The following is a 17,883-nucleotide window of genomic DNA, read 5'->3' as shown; positions in this document are numbered from 1 at the left end:
AATTCTGTGTCCCTCAGTAACAATTCTGTGTCCCTCAGTAACAATTCTGTGTCTGTCCCTGAGTAACAATTCTGTGTCCCTGAGTAACAGTTCTGTTTCCCTGAGTAACAATTCTGTGTCCCTGAGTAACAGTTCTGTGTCCCTGAGTAACAATTCTGTGTCCCTCAGTAACAATTCTGTGTCCCTCAGTAACAATTCTGTGTCTGTCCCTGAGTAACAATTCTGTGTCCCTCAGTAACAATTCTGTGTCCCTCAGTAACAATTCTGTGTCCCTCAGTAACAATTCTGTGTCTGTCCCTGAGTAACAATTCTGTGTCTGTCCCTGAGTAACAGTTCTGTGTCCCTGAGTAACAATTCTGTGTCCCTGAGTAACAATTCTGTGTCCCTGAGTAACAGTTCTGTGTCCCTGAGTAACAATTCTGTGTCCCTGAGTAACAATTCTGTGTCCCTCAGTAACAATTCTGTGTCTGTCCCTGAGTAACAATTCTGTGTCCCTGAGTAACAGTTCTGTGTCCCTGAGTAACAATTCTTTGTCCCTGAGTAACAGTTCTCTGTCCCTGAGTAACAATTCTGTGTCCCTGAGTAACAATTCTGTGTCCCTCAGTAACAATTCTGTGTCCCTCAGTAACAATTCTGTGTCTGTCCCTGAGTAACAATTCTGTGTCCCTCAGTAACAATTCTGTGTCCCTCAGTAACAATTCTGTGTCTGTCCCTGAGTAACAATTCTGTGTCCCTCAGTAACAATTCTGTGTCCCTCAGTAACAATTCCTTGTCCCTCAGTAACAATTCTGTGTCTGTCCCTGAGTAACAATTCTGTGTCCCTGAGTAACAGTTCTGTGTCCCTGAGTAACAGTTCTGTGTCCCTGAGTAACAATTCTGTGTCCCTGAGTAACAGTTCTGTGTCCCTGAGTAACAATTCTGTGTCCCTGAGTAACAATTCTGTGTCCCTGAGTAACAATTCTGTGTCCCTCAGTAACAATTCTGTGTCCCTCAGTAAAAATTCTGTGTCCCTCAGTAACAATTCTGTGTCCCTCAGTAACAATTCTGTGTCTGTCCCTGAGTAACAATTCTGTGTCCCTCAGTAACAATTCTGTGTCCCTCAGTAACAATTCTGTGTCCCTCAGTAACAATTCTGTGTCTGTCCCTGAGTAACAATTCTGTGTCCCTGAGTAACAATTCTGTGTCCCTGAGTAACAGTTCTGTGTCCCTCAGTAACAATTCTGTGTCCCTCAGTAACAATTCTGTGTCCCTCAGTAACAATTCTGTGTCTGTCCCTGAGTAACAATTCTGTGTCTGTCCCTGAGTAACAGTTCTGTGTCCCTGAGTAACAATTCTGTGTCCCTAAAGTCTCTTTGGCCCTAACTCTGTCCCTAATACAGAGAGGTCTGTCTCTCTTGAATGACCGGAGGCTAATGGAGAATTCTAAGATGGCCGCAATTTATAGCTCGACCATTACACAGTGCTGGCTGGCTGCTGATTGGCTAATGCGATCACATGTCATGAATGAATGCATTATGGGTCAGCGCACCTTGTCTGCGCGCCTTCCCAGAGATCCCCGCTCCGTCGCCACACATGTCGCCGCCATTTTTGGAAAATTTCGATTCGCGCATCCGAAGTCTGCTAATTTTCGGATTCGGCGCGAATCGAATTTTTCCTAATCTTCGAAACGAATTCCACTTCGCCAAGTTCAATTCGCTCATCTCTAGTGGCAACCCTAGGTATGAGACATTGACCAATGTATAGATTAGTAGAATTATCTCTTCTATTGCAGGGAACTGACATTCTGATTTGTATAGAGACCTATCAGGGTCTGTTTAAAGAGAAGCAGTCGGCCATTTTTAACCTTTTAAAAAGTAAACAGATTAAAGAACGGACACCATTATGTTTATAAATTAAAAATGTTTGTGCCTTTCTGAAAGTAGTTTGATATTGTTATGTAACCTTAACCGAGATAAACTTTGCTAAGTGCCCTTATCCGTTAAATACCTCCATGACCTATAGGGGGACACTCATTGGATTGGAAAATAGCAGAAGGTGGGGTTTAGCACAGAATTCATAGAAGTCAGACCCCTGATAATTGTATGTAAATTAAAGTAGTTTTAAAGAGATGCACAGACAGGAGTTTTCTGGCTAATAAAAGTAGGAGCAGGCACCATGAGAAGAGGAAGTTCAAATTTTTAAATGGCTGACAGTTTCACTTTAATTGCTCAGCAGGTAATACAGTATGTATATTACGCTATTATGGTTGCCTACATGTGCAAATATGATTACTCCTATAAATAGAAAGGCTTTTTTGAGCATATTGGTGTAGGAATAGTGGTAAAAAAAGATTATGCTTGAAGTCTGAAATTTGAAGGTCTATAAAAAAAGTCTACCTTCTTTGAAAGGTCTATAGTGTAGTGCACCAGATCACCCTATTGATTGAAATTTTCTTGTTGGTAACCTGGCATTGTACCCCCCATCTGAAAATGCGGGCCAGGTAGGTCCACTCTGTGTGTCTCAGATAAAAAGGGAGCTTACGTTGTACAAAGAACATAATAATGTGACAAAGAGCTCAGTCCTACCCAGTAGGAGGGAGGATTCTGCAACATGAAGGATGCAATAAGTCTGCATACAGCCGATTATAAAAGATCTCTGCACAGACAATGGCTAGACCAATACCTACATGCACAGACTCTCAGTATTTTAGCCCAGCATTACTGAGCCAAAGTTAATGATTCTGTTGGATATATTATGATGGTGTTCCTAGCCAACTCAGCACATTCTGCTGGTTGCTGAGGCGAGGGCTAGATAAAATCATCTTACTTGGCATAAAAATAAAAAAGGTAAATTCAATTTAGAGTACAGTTCTATTGTCAAGATCCACCAGCTGTAGGCAATATATAAATGTTGCTGCGTCCTTCAACATCTGGCACCTCACAATTGGCTCAGGACTTTTATTGCAGTCTCACTTGGTAATAGTAAAGTGCAGGACTAGCCAGGCAGAACTGGTGAGAAAAAACTGATTGCATATCAGAACATCAATTTTTTTCCAGAGCGCCCCACTGAGAATTAGATCCTATGTATCGCCATCTCTACAACACAAGTGGTAGTTGTAAAGGCTACAGCCACTTGTTTGCTTCAAGGATGAATAGGCTGAATGTGAGGCCTCGTTTTTCAGATTAGAAATGACTGACTCATTATTACACTTGGGCCTGATGCGACTGCTCATTAACTACAATTGCATCCTTATGGTATGGCCCCAGCTAGTAAAAGAGAAGAAAGATAAGTAGAGACAGCTTTATGATTTGTGGCCGCTGTGTGATAAGCCAGAGGGTGTATGTTGTCCTTTATCTACTTCTCGTTTCATAAGCTGCGATTTGCCTGTTTGCGCTTTGAGTCATATTTTCTCTTTCACTATCTTTGACTTTATTAAACATTGTTCAGTTGTGTCAACTCAAGGATGCTGTTGCTGAAATACATGTTTTTACTCCTTTTAACTTCTCTTTGCCTTTTTCACTGCTATAAATGATCACTACATATCCCAACCCCTAAATGAAACACAAAAAAAGTTATAAAAACTAAAAGTTATTAAAAATGGCTACTAATTTAATTCAAAACTATTAAGATATGTAAAATTTATTTTATATTTCTATTCTTTATGTTAGGCTAATTATGTGGGTGATTAGCCAATGTTAGGTTTGAATTTCGAATTAAAGTTCGAAATACCAAATGTATTTTCACTTTGTTTCTGAGGCTGCAACAAGCGTGGTACCCTCTTCCATATATGGTGGTCTTTCTCCAAGGCCACTCAATTTTGGATATGGGTCTATGCCGTGCTCCAATTGGTGTTGAATAAGAACCTCGTTCGAAAATCCACGGAATATTTCCTGCACAAAACCATCATGAGTATCAGAAAAAACTGGTGAGGTTTGTGTTTTTCATGGTTAGGCAAACACTTGCCAAGACCTGGAGACATCTATCTATAACTTTGTAGAGGTCAAGCATAGAATTATTGGAACTATGATTCGTGAAAAGCTGTCCTCCATATTGGCAGACATTCACACTAAATTTTTGAAGGATTGGGGCCCATAGCTAGACTACAACTTCCACCTATGCTTCGTTTGCTCCCTTCTTTTGCTGTAGCTGGTACCTCCTCTCCCTGAAGCATCCCCATTTCTCTTCTCTTTTTTTTTCCTCATCTTTAACCTAACCTTTGTAATCTGACCTATTTGTTTCTATTTGGGCCTTGAATGTCACACTTAATTGGCCTGGCAGCTGAGAAACCCTACATGGGATCCCCTACTCGCCATCTGAGCTTTTACATAATTGTATTTATTGGATCCTTGGAAATGCAGCTTGATCTGCATCTTATTTGCTCCTGTATCATTATATATCATGGGGAAGGCCTCCATGCACACCCACCTCCAGGGCTTCCTTCTGTTGGTAACGTCAATTGAATGCTGATGTCTTCTCTTTGAGTTAGCTGTATCTGATTCTAAAATTCAATATATTTTTTGTGAAATAAAGTCCAGAATAGCCTCTGTCCTTCATGGTGTCTCGGAGTTCCAGAAAACATTAACATTCAGTATGACAACATATTCACTTTTTAGATTGTGCAGATCTGTGGAGTACAGTTAAGAGTTCACTTATTCTTTATATAAGACACTTCACAGTACTGGGAACCATGTACAGTGGGGATCAAAAGTTTGGGCACCCCAGCTAAAAATTTGTATTAATGTGCATAAAGAAGCCAAGGAAAGATGGAAAAATCTCCAAAAGGCATCAAATTACAGATTAGACATTCTTATAATATGTCAACAAAAGTTAGATTTTATTTCCATCATTTACACTTTCAAAATAACAGAAAACAAAAAAATGGCATCTGCAAAAGTTTGGGCACCCTGCAGAGTTAATATCTTGTACTGCCCCCTTTGGCAAGTATCACAGCTTGTAAACCCTTTTTGTAGCCAGCCAAGAGTCTTTCAATTCTTGTTTGAGCTATCTTTGCCCATTCTTCCTTACAAAAGTCTTCCAGTTCTTTGAGATTTCTGGGTTGTCTGTCACGCGCTGCTCTTTTAAGGTCTATCCATAGATTTTCAATTATGTTGAGGTCAGGAGATTGTGAAGGCCATGGCAAAACCTTCAGTTTACGCCTCTTGATGTAATCCCCCGTGGATTTCCAGGTGTGTTTAGGATCATTATCCATTTGTAAAAGCCATCCTCTCTTTAACTTCAGCTTTTTCACAAATGGCATCAAGTTACCATCCAAAATTTGCTGAAATTTTATTGAATCCATTTTTCCTTCTACTTGTGAGATGTTCCCTGTGCCACTGGCTGCAACACAACCCCAAAGCATGATTGATCCAACCCCATGCTTAACAGTTGGACAGAGGTTCTTTTCATTAAATTCCGTGCCCCTTCTTCTCCAACGTACCTTTGCTCATTCCGTCCAAAAAGTTCAATTTTAACCTCATCGGTCCACAGAACTTGTTTCCAAAATGCATCAGGCTTGTCTATATGTTCATTTGCAAAGTTCAAACGATGATTTTTGTGGTGAGGACGTAGAAGAGGTTTTCTTCTGATGACTCTTCCATGAAGACCATATTTGTACAAGTATCTCTTTATAGTGGAATAGTGTACCACAACTCCAGTGTCTGCCGGATCTTTCTGGAGGGATCGTGCAGTCAAACGTGGGTTTTGAATTGTTTTTCTCACAATCCTGCGAGCTGTTCTGTCTGATATTTTTCTTGGTCTTCCAGATTTTGCTTTAACTTCCACTGTTCCTGATGACTGCCATTTCTTAATTACATTCCGAACAGAGGATATTGACATCTGAAAACGCTTTGCTATCTTCTTATAGCCTTCTCCAGCTTTGTGAGTGTCAACTATTTTCAGTTTCAGTTTTCTAGACAACTGCTTAGAAGAACCCATGGTGCTGATTGTTGGGGCAAGGTCAGATGAGTCTGGGCATTTAAAACCTTTGAGATTGACATCACCTGGTCTTCCCAGACGATGATTGAGAACAATCCATGACACTGGCAGGTCTCAGCTTGGCAAAGGGGGCAGTGCATGCTATAAATTCTGCAGGGTGCCCAAACTTTTGCAGACGCCATTTTTTTGTTTTCTGTTATTTTGAAAGTGTAAATGATGGAAATAAAATCTAATTTTTGTTGACATATTATAAGAATGTCTAATCTGTAATTTGATGCCTTTTGGAGATTTTTCCATCTTTCCTTGGCTTCTTTATGCACATTAATACAAATTTTTAGCTGGGGTGCCCAAACTTTCGATCCCCACTGTAACTCTGTCCCATTTTGCCCACAATGCAGCATTAGATGCTTGAGTGGCCAATTGTCAGGCTCCAGATCTGTCAGGTGGGAGCAAAGGGAGCTGCCTTAGCCCTGAGAAAGTTCCATCCAGACCATTTTGGACCTCACACAGAGCTGCGAAGGGGAATGGGATATCAGAGGAGTAAAGAGAGTTTTTTTCAAGCAGTTAGATGGGCAGGATGAGGGCTATTAGGTGAACACGTTGTATTGTATGAGTAAAATACAGGTTCATTCTAAAATGTATATGTAGTGTTAGTGTAGATGTGCTTAAAATGACCTTTAAAGTTGAATAATAGTCTTTTTAATGTTTTTTAGACCTAGCCCGTGAAATAGATGTGCTTCATATTAATATTCTTACCCCTGTGTTCTAATATTCTGAAGCATTGTTTCTGCTATTTATATTACGTTTAGTTATATGTATACATGAGGGCAGCCATACTTGCTGATCCTCTTATCTCATGTCTACACTGGATCTGTGTGGTAAGCAAGTTACAGCAAGCAAAGTATAAAACAATTAGGTGAATTACAAAGTGGCTCACCTTCTTGGAAATAATCAATCAAAATGTTGAACGAGTAGCCTGTTGGTTGCAATCTCTCATAGACTGAATCGATCAAGGATCCACTAAGGTCCTCAATGTAGTTTGTTCTCTCTATGTATAGCCATATACAAATCTACTTGAACCTGTATTTCTGCTATGTGAGAAAAGGGTGTTCTACAGCATATGTATTCATTAATATCTATTCCTTGCAAGTAACAATCTAGTTATTCTAAATCTCACAGGATAGCTTTCGGTGGGAAATCATTGATGTACAGTGTTGCCAAATGTGAAGATACATTGGAAATTTACTAAAACTGGAGCAGTCAGAATCTGGTGCAGCTGTGCATGGTAGCCAATCAGCTTCTAACTTCAGCTTGTTCAATTAAGCTTTCACAATAAAACCTGGAAGCTGATTAGTTTCAATGTAGAACTGCACCAGATTTTGCAAAGTCCAAATGTAGTAAATCTCCCCCATTTGTTTCTTACCAGGAATGGATATTCAGTGAACACGCATAATTCATCATTTTACCGCATATGAGAAATAGTAGTTCAAGTTTATCCATACTTGGCTATTCATATAGAGAACAAGCTACTGGAGGACATTAGTTGATCCTTAAACAATTCAGTCTATGAGAGATTGTGAAAGAGTACTCGTTCAACATATTGATTAATTTTTCCAAAATGGAGGCGGACCACTTTGTGATTCACCTAACTGTTTTATACTTTGCCTGCTATGAATTGCATGCCAGTGTTTATATATGTTGATATGAATATATAGTGATTTGCCTAGGAGGTAGACCTGGACTAGGCATATTAAGGTCTCATGCACACTGGGCATTTCTACAATTGCTGTTTTTGGCTTCTGGTGTTTTTTTCTACAGCCAGTAAACTCTCCAGCATGTTATCCTATGTGTCCATGCACACACAGGCTTTAATCAGCAGTTTTTGGCAGGGGTGTTTTTAGACTGGAAAACAAAACTCAGAACTAGTGGGTTTCAATAGGAGTTTTTTAGCTGAAAAAATGCTGTAAAACGAGGCAAACCTGCGTTTGTAGCCAACATTTTTAAATTTTTTTGTGCTAAAAAACTCTAATGTGGAAGAATGTGGCTAAACACAGCTAAACACTAATACAAAAATGATAAAAAATGCGAAAAAAACTTTATACAGCTAGTACTACCGCCGTTTTTAAAATGCCCTGTGTGCATGAGGCCTAATACTGACCATGGGTCCGTAAAACCTTCTGGAAACTCAAAGGGTATTACTCAGATCCCTATATATTGTTTTTTTCTTTTGTGTGTATTGTAGCTTACAATTCTTAGACATGGTGACTGCATTTCTATTTAAGCAAAGAACATTTTCAGCAAGTACAGAAAATGCCTGTTTATATTGCCAGAAATGCTGTGTCCTTGTCACTTCCTGTGAGCTGACTAAAACTTATCTTCCTTCCTAGCTTTGTCTTGTAAACTGCCCATTGCTCTACCCCACACGTAATGTAGTGGAAGAGATACGGAAATGTTTGTAGTCCATATTAGAAAATCAGCCAAGGTTGACCACCATAGTTACCTCCGTAGATACGGTAGAGGGGGTGACATAGCCGGCCAAGGACAGGAAGCACATTATTCACAGGATCACCAGGTGACAATACAGCAAAGAACCTTGAAAAAGGAAAACTAATGCAGCCACCTTATCGAAGGACTGGTAAACTGCAATATTACATTATTTGTTTTGAGTTTTATGCTTTAAGGTTACAAGTAGCAGCCCTGTCAAGGCTCAGGGTAAAAAGGGATGGTTCCCAATTATGCTTTTCTAGGAATGTAGTGATTAACATATACCTTTTAGCTTCCTAAATATTGATATAATGATTATTTTGAGTTTCAGTTTTAAGGAACGTAACCTCTCATAAGACATAATACATATAATGTGATGCTTAAAGTGGAACTTCACTTTCTCAACATTGACTATTTTTAATCCTTATGCTGCTAGCATTAGTAAATAGATAGGAATGTATATCACATTTACTTATTTTAAGCAATTTTTTTTATCTTTGTTCAGGTACTTACTAGTTTCTTGCCTAGGCATATGATGTCATACATCCCAGAAGTCTTCTAGAGGGAAGGAGGGGTTTTCTCAGCCATGCATGCTCTCCTGCTTGTATGACTGAACAAAGAGCAGATGGATTCAGGAAATCAATGCTACATGAATCATCTGCCTTTACTCAAGATGGCCATAACCAGAAATGCTAGGGGTGATTTCTCAGCAAATTAAAACATGGAGACTTCGATGGATAGGGGAGTTTGCTTTAAATATTAAAAATAAACTAAATAGTATTTATGCGTTGTGGCGTTCAGATGCAGCGAAGTTCCATTTTGATTTGAATTGCCCAGGTTTATTTTAAAGTGTTTTCTGGGGGTCACGCTTAATTTGAACTCATTTGACTTACTTATGAAATTTGTTAATTTACCGTGACGTTTAGTAATTTGTACTGGACCGCGTCTTAATATCTGTGTTTGTTTGTCATTAAGCTTTCATGCCATTAAAGATGAAATGTTTCTGAGGCAGACTCTCCATCGCCAGGCAATGAACCTGCATAAAGTGTCTGTCAGTTATATGGTATGTACTGCATCTATCTATACTGTATATCTAGAGGTCTGTACACCCAAAATTAAAGGGTTTTTTAGTATGGGTGGGAGGATTCTCTTTCAGCTACTCAACTTTTCAAGAGACTGTCCAGCTCTTTTCAAATGCAGTTTTGGCATCATAATTATAATCAGAAGACTTTCAGTTGTTATAAATCCCAATTTTATTTGTAAAATAGTAAATAAAGATACAATGCATTTTGGGTGTTTAAAGGCTTTGGGAATCAGCTGAGTACTGCTTGGGCCTTGAAGAAGGGGGTACACTCTGAAAGCATGTCCTGAAAAATTGGATGCTAGTGCAAACAAAAAAGTTTCATGGACATTGCAATGTCCAGTTGTTTTTGGAATCAGCTGGTAAGAATTTGGTAATATCTTTGGGTTTTTTATATCTTGGATCTTCTAGTTTTTCCTGTGCATTGAGCTATGTGCCAAACATAGCTCAATGCACCTGAAAGTCTTCTACTTCACACCTCACCCATCAATTCCCAAGCAGTCCTGCCTTAAACCACACACAAAAGTTCCATGTGATATTCAGAGTGTCTGTGCCCATTGTTTACACAGCTTAAAATGATGACCAGATCTGACCACTCTCAGGTAGTCTGGTATTAATGGATCCATGAACAGATCAGATCAAGGTGTAGGTAACCCCACAATACCACAGTCACTTAAGTCTAGCTCTGAATGTATGTACAGTAGTGGCAAGGGGTTCTGGGATGTGCTGAAGAGTCTATTGATGCTGGCTGCTGGGGCATCTATTGTTGCTGGTTGGGATCTATTTTTATGTGGCAGTCTATTTTTATTGGGGAGGTGGGCTCATGTTGCACGGGTCAAGTGTTGCTGGAAGGGATATACTGTTGAGGGAGGGGTCTGTTAGTGCTGGCTGCTGGAGAGTCCATTGATGCTGGCTGCTGGGAGATCTATTGTTGTTGCTAGAGTCTATTGTTGTTGGGGTGGTATTTTGCTGTGGTGGTCAATTGTTGCTAGGGGGTGTCTATTGCTACTGGCTGAAGGGGATATACTTTTATTGTTATCATTAACAAATTTCATGCACCTTACTTAGCACTACAAAATGATGCTTGGTTCTATATTCTCTAAAAGAGACGATACTGGGAGGTGGAACCAAGGGACTGTCCTAGGGGGTGGGTATGGGGCAGAGACAAGAGGTGGCTCAGAAGGCAGGGAGTTCCTGCACCTATTTAGCCCTTCTTGGACTGTATACCACATTTACATACGTTAATGTATAGTTGTACATAACCAGTTCTATTAATTGTAATTAAGGGGTCTGTCCAGTCAAAATGATATTTCAGTTAGGTGAAGTCTTGAGGGTTGAATTATCCACTCATTTCTGATATATCTTGGGAACAATAGGTTTGAAATATCCCTGCTATAGTTCCCAGTAGGGTCGTGCTGATACCAAGCATTTGCACAAGTACTTGTTCTCATGCAGATGCTCCAATACCTAAAACCAATACCTTTTGCAATGTGATTTGAGCCCATACAAAATAATAAAAAACAAATATTCTTTGCAGTGCTTAAGTCGCACAGCAAACAATAGCATCTGATTTGAACAGGAATATGGTGCAATTCCTGCCCAAATTGCTTAGGGTTTCCCGCATGCGTTTTCCCTCACCGCTTCTGTGTGAACCCAGGCTAAAGTCACTATGACAAGCCTGGGTTCACACAGAAGCGGTGAGGGAAAGCGCATGTGATTTGGACAAGAATCGCACCACATTCCTGTGCAAATCACATGCTATTATTTGCAGTATGATTTGAGCCCATTCATTTTGTATGGGCTCAAATCCCACTGCATAGGTTTTGGTAAATGATATTGCGAGTACTTGAGTACAAGTATCAATACTCATACTCGCCGGTAAAAAACAAGTATCGGTGTATCCCTAGTTCCCAACATCTTGACCTTCCTCTCTGCTCCAAACTCTTCGGTTTCATACTCCATATCCTCAACCAAAAACTAGAAATATCAGAGACCTGAGTCATTAATTTAAGGTTCTTTGATTAAAAATAATTTTCCACTATATAATATGAACACATAAAAAAGTAGAATGTTTTCTCAATATGGTTTGCCATGGGGTGTGATTTTCAGTTCAGTAATCCATAGTACATATTATGTTGTCATCTTGTGTACAGACCGATAGTACATTGGGACCCCTGCCTCCTGATCTACCTGTACGGAATAGCTTCTATCCGCTAGGCTTACCTCTGGTAAGTACAAATGATACATATTTCTTGACTTATATTTGAAAGGGGTGAAAGTTAACCTAACCCCCTTCTCTAGCCCCAAATAGGAGCAAAGACACCTTCTGCTATGCATATGAATTCTGATGACCAACTAGATGCTTCTGAGCAAGAAACATATGTGGAAAATGGTAAGGTTTGCACCCAATATATGATGTGTTATGGCAATGTGTTCTTTATGCAAGCTGAAAGCTATTACTGAGTTTACTATTGAAGCTGTAACCCCGGCCTCCTCCATCACAATTCCACTTGCTTATGGTCATCTGCCTAAAGGTGGGTGAAGCTTTCTGAGGTGGGCACATGTGTCTAGCAATCCAAGTCTGTGTCTGTGATCATCAACAAGTCTTTTTCTTTTTCTCTCAGTCTATATAAATATCGGTATTAGTGTATAGGAAGAGTAACTTACCCCTCTAATAAATTTTGATATAAGGAATCACCAAGGTGTTCCTTCAGCCTTATGTATTTCTATGATCAATGGACTTCTCAGTGAATGATAATTCACAGCAGGCAGCATATATTAAATGTGAAACCTGTTGGTATTCTTCCCCCTAACTGCTGCTTGCCAGCAATACAAAGATATTAAGAAATGTGTACCACTTTGCAAATTTGATTTTCTTTTAGCTACAGGTGCACTGGTCTTCTCAGGACAGATTTGCAGTGTTGGGTGGAATCTATGTGCAGACAGAGGCAGCCAACCAGTGCCTTCCCCCATGCACGGTTTCCACCCCTGCCATGGCTCAGTGCTGCAACTGGAGCTGGAGGCAACCAGGTGAAAGCCTGGACTAGAAAAGTTAAGTATTTGGGGCATTATTACACAGTGATTCTGTGGATGTAAAACCATTATTTATCCTAGAGTGAAACATACTACTGTAGCTAATTCAGTCTATGTTTACATGCTTACATGAATGAATTAAGAGTAACAGAAAGAATGAAATTGTGAAAAGGCTTTTACAGGTTTGCTCTAGTTCTGTTCACATAAACTAGAACCTTTACTGTAAGATCATTGGACACCTGATTTCTGCCAGGGTGCTATGTGTTTGGACAATCCTTTAAAGAAATTCTAAATATACAGTATATTTAGAAGCACTAGTTAAATTAAATGTGCTACAAGGCTAGTCATACCTGTAGACAGGCAGATGCTTCCCTAAAAAGAACAAAGTGAAGAAATGTTCCTATCAGTTGTATCAGACTGTCAGGACCCAGATCTGAACCTGCAACCTCTGCTTTGTCTGTCGATGTATTTTCTTGCTAAGCCACCTTAAATTCTGAACAGCTCCCTGGACAATTCCTTGAATGATCCTGCCTTGAACTCTGTTTGTCTTGAACCTTGAAGACTTTGCTCTTCCCATGATTTTCCTGATGTAAGCCATGTCTCTGCACTTCCTGTTTGTCAGATTATTGTGCTCTCTCAGCCAATTTTTTGTTCTTGTCACTCCTGCTGCCTTCCATATCTTCACTACTGCTCCTCACCAACCTTTGGCTTGTTCCTCGGTTACATTTCTGCTTGATCCCAACCTGCAACTTCTTGTTACCAACCTTTGGCTTGTTTACTGACTACACTTCTGTTTAATTCTTACCTGCTATATCCGCTACTGCTCCCCACCTGCCTCACCTCCTGATGGGTCGATCCTGAGGACAGCCACCTGGTGCTAACATGCAGCAAAATCCATCCCAACTATTAGGAGCTCTGGTGAATATTGGTTAGTACTTAGACCCTGCAACTTGGGTGAGCCTGCGTCATCTGCCAGGGTGATCTTCTTGTATACATATCCTGCTGGTTGGTGTTTCTTTACTGCTATAGCTTCTGGTCTTTGAGCCTGACCCCTGACTGTGACAGGGATTCACCTGAGGGATAAAAGTGGCACTTACGAGGGTAACCCCTTTCCATTTCCTCAGTGAAAATCTGGATGGATTAGCTAAATCCACAAATATTTCCCAACAAGGGAGTGATAAGGAGGCCTTTAGATGGATGAAAATATAGTTTCATTTTGTGCTCCTGATCAGGGACAGGATTGGACCATTAATGATTTCCTTATTCATTATCATTAGAATCTTGCAGATTCTTTCATAACACATTGAAAGCATAGTTAACACTTTTCCAAGAAAACAGGATATATACAGTATATTATTAAAGAAATGTTCTTATATATGGCCATCTTTTGTTTTATCTATAGATGATCTGCATTACTCATCTCCTCACTATAGTTCATAGCTCTGTTTCTGCCTGATTTGCCCCAATCCTCATGTAGTATTCTCCATAATACAAAACAATTTAAAAATGATCCCATACAGGGACAATTGTGCTCTAGAACAGACCTAATTTTACTCACCGACCACTTTATTAGGTACACCTGTTTAATTGATCGCTTCTCGACCTTTTGGCTAAGATCAATTGTAGTATCTGTTCTTATCAGTGTCCAGTAGGGGTGCTCCACCATCATTCCTGCTTGCGGGGATGATGGGTGGTATAGTACCCCTGCTGGTAGGATGGGGGTCCTGATGGTTAGTACAGGCTGGAACAGAAACCGAGGTGCCCACAGGATGATGGAGCCCGGGAGTAATTCCCCCTGGAAAAAACCAGAGGGGCCCAGTTCCTCCTGGTTTGAACGGATCTACCTTGTCTGGCCAGGGGCTGGGGAGGCAGAAAGTCCACGGAACAATGCCACCTGAGTGGTCGCCTCAGGGGTGCTCTTAGTAACACATGGGGATGGGATCCCAAGTGTGAAACGTGCACATGGTCACTGCTCCAAACACTTTTCCTGCACTGCGCCTTTTAGGGCTAGGCCTTTTGGCTAAGTCCAGGGCAATTTTTCTGCTACAGGCCTCAAGGCCTAGCCAGTGCACAATTGCACGGCCACTTTTTTTGTTACTTATTTATTTAATTTATTTTTCTCCCACGTTTGTCACTTTTCACTTATGTGTGTGTTTTTTTCCTCATGGATGGTAGGGTGTGGGTCCTCGGGCCTACCCTGAAGTCTAGGGGGAGGATGTGTGGCCTTTTGGTTACTTCCTCCCCTGTCCCTAGGGGGGTCTCTCTTCGGGAGAGCCACCCTGACCAAGTTCTTGGTGGTTGGCTTAGGCTAGCCACAAGGAAAGGGGTCCGCCAGGCCTTTTGGATAGGTGGACCACATGGGAACCTTGTCCCTGTCAGGAGCTTCGTGCCCCGGGGGATCAGGGTAGAGGTCCTACCCCTTTGGGGGGTGGACAAAGCACACCCCTAAGTGCACTTTTTTGTGTTGGTTTTGCACTAGCACGTTTTTTGTTCACTTACGGGTGTTCGTTTTTCGCACTTCCGTGGACTTAAAAAAAAACAACAAACCTGTTCAATTGATCAGTAACACAAATTACTAATCAGCCAATCACATGGTAGCAGCTCAATGCATTTAGGCATGTAGATGTGGTGAAGACAACTTGCAGAAGTTCAAACTGAGCATTAGAATGGGGAAGAATGGGTATTTAAGTGACTTTGAACGTGGCATGGTTGTAGGTGCCAGATGGGCTGGTCTGAGTATTTCAAAAACTGCTGATCTATTAGGATTTTCACACACAACCATCTCTAGGGTTTACAGAGAATGGTCCGTAAAGAGAAAATATCCAGTGAGTAGCAGTTGTGTGGACGAAAATGCCTTGTTGATGTCAGAGGTCAGAGGAGAATGGGCCGACTGGTTGCTGTGACATTCAGATGGTAGGGTCAGAATTTGACGTAAACAACATGATAGCATGGATCCATCCTGCCTTGTATCAATGGTTTAGGCTGGTGGTGGTGGTGGTGTAATGGTGTGGGGGATATTTTCTCGGCACTAGCAAGGTGTACCTAATAAAGCAGCTGGTGAGTGTATAAATTAGTTCCCAGGTATAACATGTCCTGCTTGGAAATGTATGGGGGTCAAATGAGTTGATGTGTGGTTCAATAGGGGGAATAGGAATCCCCCTTGTAACAAGGCCTGGGAACTGAAGAGTATCAGGCTTTCTGGAGATGTGATAAAATATTAATTTCTCAAGCATTTACTAAAAACTGAAATATCACTTTTGGTTGTAGTCTTCCCCTACTAAAAATCAACTAGTTAGATATTTTTCCTGGCTGTTTAAGATACTTTTATAAAACCTGGAATGCACCAAATTTTGTCTGCCATATGTAACTATACCTCAGTCAATAAAATTATAACAGTACAATAATGCATTTCTTGTATCTCGTACATGGACAACCGTGTGCTAGTGCAGAATTAATTATAAATTCTCTTTGCTTCACTGAGCAATTATCCCCAACAATAACATTCTGTAATACAGATGATTCGGATTTGTTGTTGGCGGCATCATTGGGGAGCTGGAGATTATGCAAATCAGGTTGTATATGAAAATATGTGCTTTTGTGCTATGGTAACCTAACTGCATGGAGTCCTTCCAGCTACTGTAAAACACCTGGTATAGCTATTGTGGTCATATAGAACCATGCCTCCTCTGTTATCTGTGCTTCTTCCTGTAAATGTGTAATGTAAGTTCACACGGGTTCTACAGTCAACACTATAACTATTACAGTCTTTTTTTTTTGTTTTTAATTAAGTTCCTCCCACTGACACTGCAAATGACACTCCGTCATGGCCCTTCCATTTTAAAGGTAGTGGTTGATTGGCATACATTGCATTTATTTTTGCTACTGTAAGGAAAGCTTGAGAACCAGTCAAGAGCCCTATTGTGATTAGTTCTTCTTAAAATGTACAGTGGCTTGAAAAAATATTCATACCCCTTTAAATTTTCCACATTTTGTCATTTTGTCATGTTACAATCAAAAATGTAAATGTATTTTGTTGGGATTTTTTGTGATAGACCAACACAAAGTGGCACATAATTGTGAAGTGGAAAAAATACGATAAATGGTTTTCAAAATTTTTTTACAAATAAATATCTGAAAAGTGTGGCATGCATTTGTATTCAGCCCCCTTTACTCTGATACCCCTAACTAAAATCTAGTGGAACCAATTGCCTTTAGAAGTCACCTAATTAGTAAATAGAGTCCACCTGTGTGTAATTTAATCTCAGTATAAATATAGCTGTTCTGTTTGTTAGAGAACATTAGTGAACAAACAGCATCATGAATGCCAAGGAACACACCCGACAGGTCAGGGATAAAGTTGTAGAGAAGTTTAAAGCAGGGTTATGTTATAAAAAAAATATCCCAAGCTTTGAACATCTCACGGAGCACTGTTCAATCCATCATCTGAAAATAGATAGAGTATGGCACAACTGCAGACCTACCAAGACATGGCCGTCCACCTAAATTGACAGGCCGTGCAAGAAGAGCATTAATCAGAGAATCAGCCAAGATGCCCATGGTAACTCTGGAGGAGCTGCAGAGATCCACAGCTCAGGTGGGAGAATCTGTCCACAGGACAACTATTAGTCGTACACTCCACAAATCTGGCCTTTATGGAAGAGTGGCAAGAAGAAAGCCATTGTTAAAAGAAAGCCATAAGAAGTCCTGTTTGCAGTTTGTGAGAAGCCATGTGGGAGACACAGCAAACATGTGGAAGAAGGTGCTCTAGTCAGATGAGACCAAAATTGAACTTTTTGACCTAAAAGCAAAATGCTATGTGTGGCAAAAAACTAACACTGCACATCACCCTAAACACACCATCCCCACCGTGAAGCATGGTGGTGGCATCATCATATTCTGGGGATTCTTTTCTTCAGCAGGGACGGGGAAGCTGGTCAGAGCTAAAGGGAAGATGTTTGAAGCCAAATACAGAGCAATTGTAGAAACAAACCTGTTAGAGTCTGCAAAAGACTTGAGACTGATGCGGGGGTTCACCTTCCAGCAGGACAACGACCCTAAACATACAGCCAGAGCTACAATGAAATGGTTTAGATCAAAGTATATTCATGTGTTAGAATGGCCCAGTCAAAATCCAGAACTAAATCCAAGTAAGAATCTATGGCAAGACTTGAAAATTGCTTTTCGCAGACGCTCTCCATCCAATCTGACAGAGCTTGAGTTATTTTGCAAAAAAGAATGGGCAAAAATGTCCTTCTCTAGATGTGCAAAGCTGGCAGAGACATCCCCAAAAAGACTTGCACCTGGAATTGCAGAGAAAGGTGGTTCTACAAAGTATTGACTCCGGGGGGCTGAATACAAATGCACACCACACT

At 40.5% G+C, this 17,883-nt stretch overlaps 1 protein-coding gene and 1 pseudogene across 1 annotated transcript in view; both read left to right on the top strand.

Annotated features, from left to right (window-relative positions):
• The window catches only part of CUNH10orf67 (chromosome unknown C10orf67 homolog), a 196,609-nt gene that overhangs the window by 155,397 nt on the left and 23,329 nt on the right, over window positions 1-17,883 (top strand). Inside the window, exons 13-15 of the mRNA XM_089693700.1 lie at window positions 9,373-9,460; window positions 11,632-11,706; window positions 11,780-11,870. Of these exons, the coding sequence (XP_089549826.1) occupies window positions 9,373-9,460; window positions 11,632-11,706; window positions 11,780-11,870 (254 nt within the window). The remainder of the gene's footprint in view (window positions 1-9,372; window positions 9,461-11,631; window positions 11,707-11,779; window positions 11,871-17,883) is intronic.
• Window positions 14,102-14,249, top strand: LOC149449123 (U2 spliceosomal RNA; annotated as a pseudogene).

The sequence above is a fragment of the Staurois parvus genome, unplaced genomic scaffold (genome assembly GCF_062004578.1).
Source record: "Staurois parvus isolate SC_StPar_1 unplaced genomic scaffold, SC_StPar_1.0 ptg000636l, whole genome shotgun sequence".
Taxonomy (NCBI): Eukaryota; Metazoa; Chordata; class Amphibia; order Anura; family Ranidae; genus Staurois; species Staurois parvus.
The sequence above is the reverse complement of the archived record's forward strand: the minus strand, read 5'-3'. Positions and strand labels throughout refer to the sequence as shown.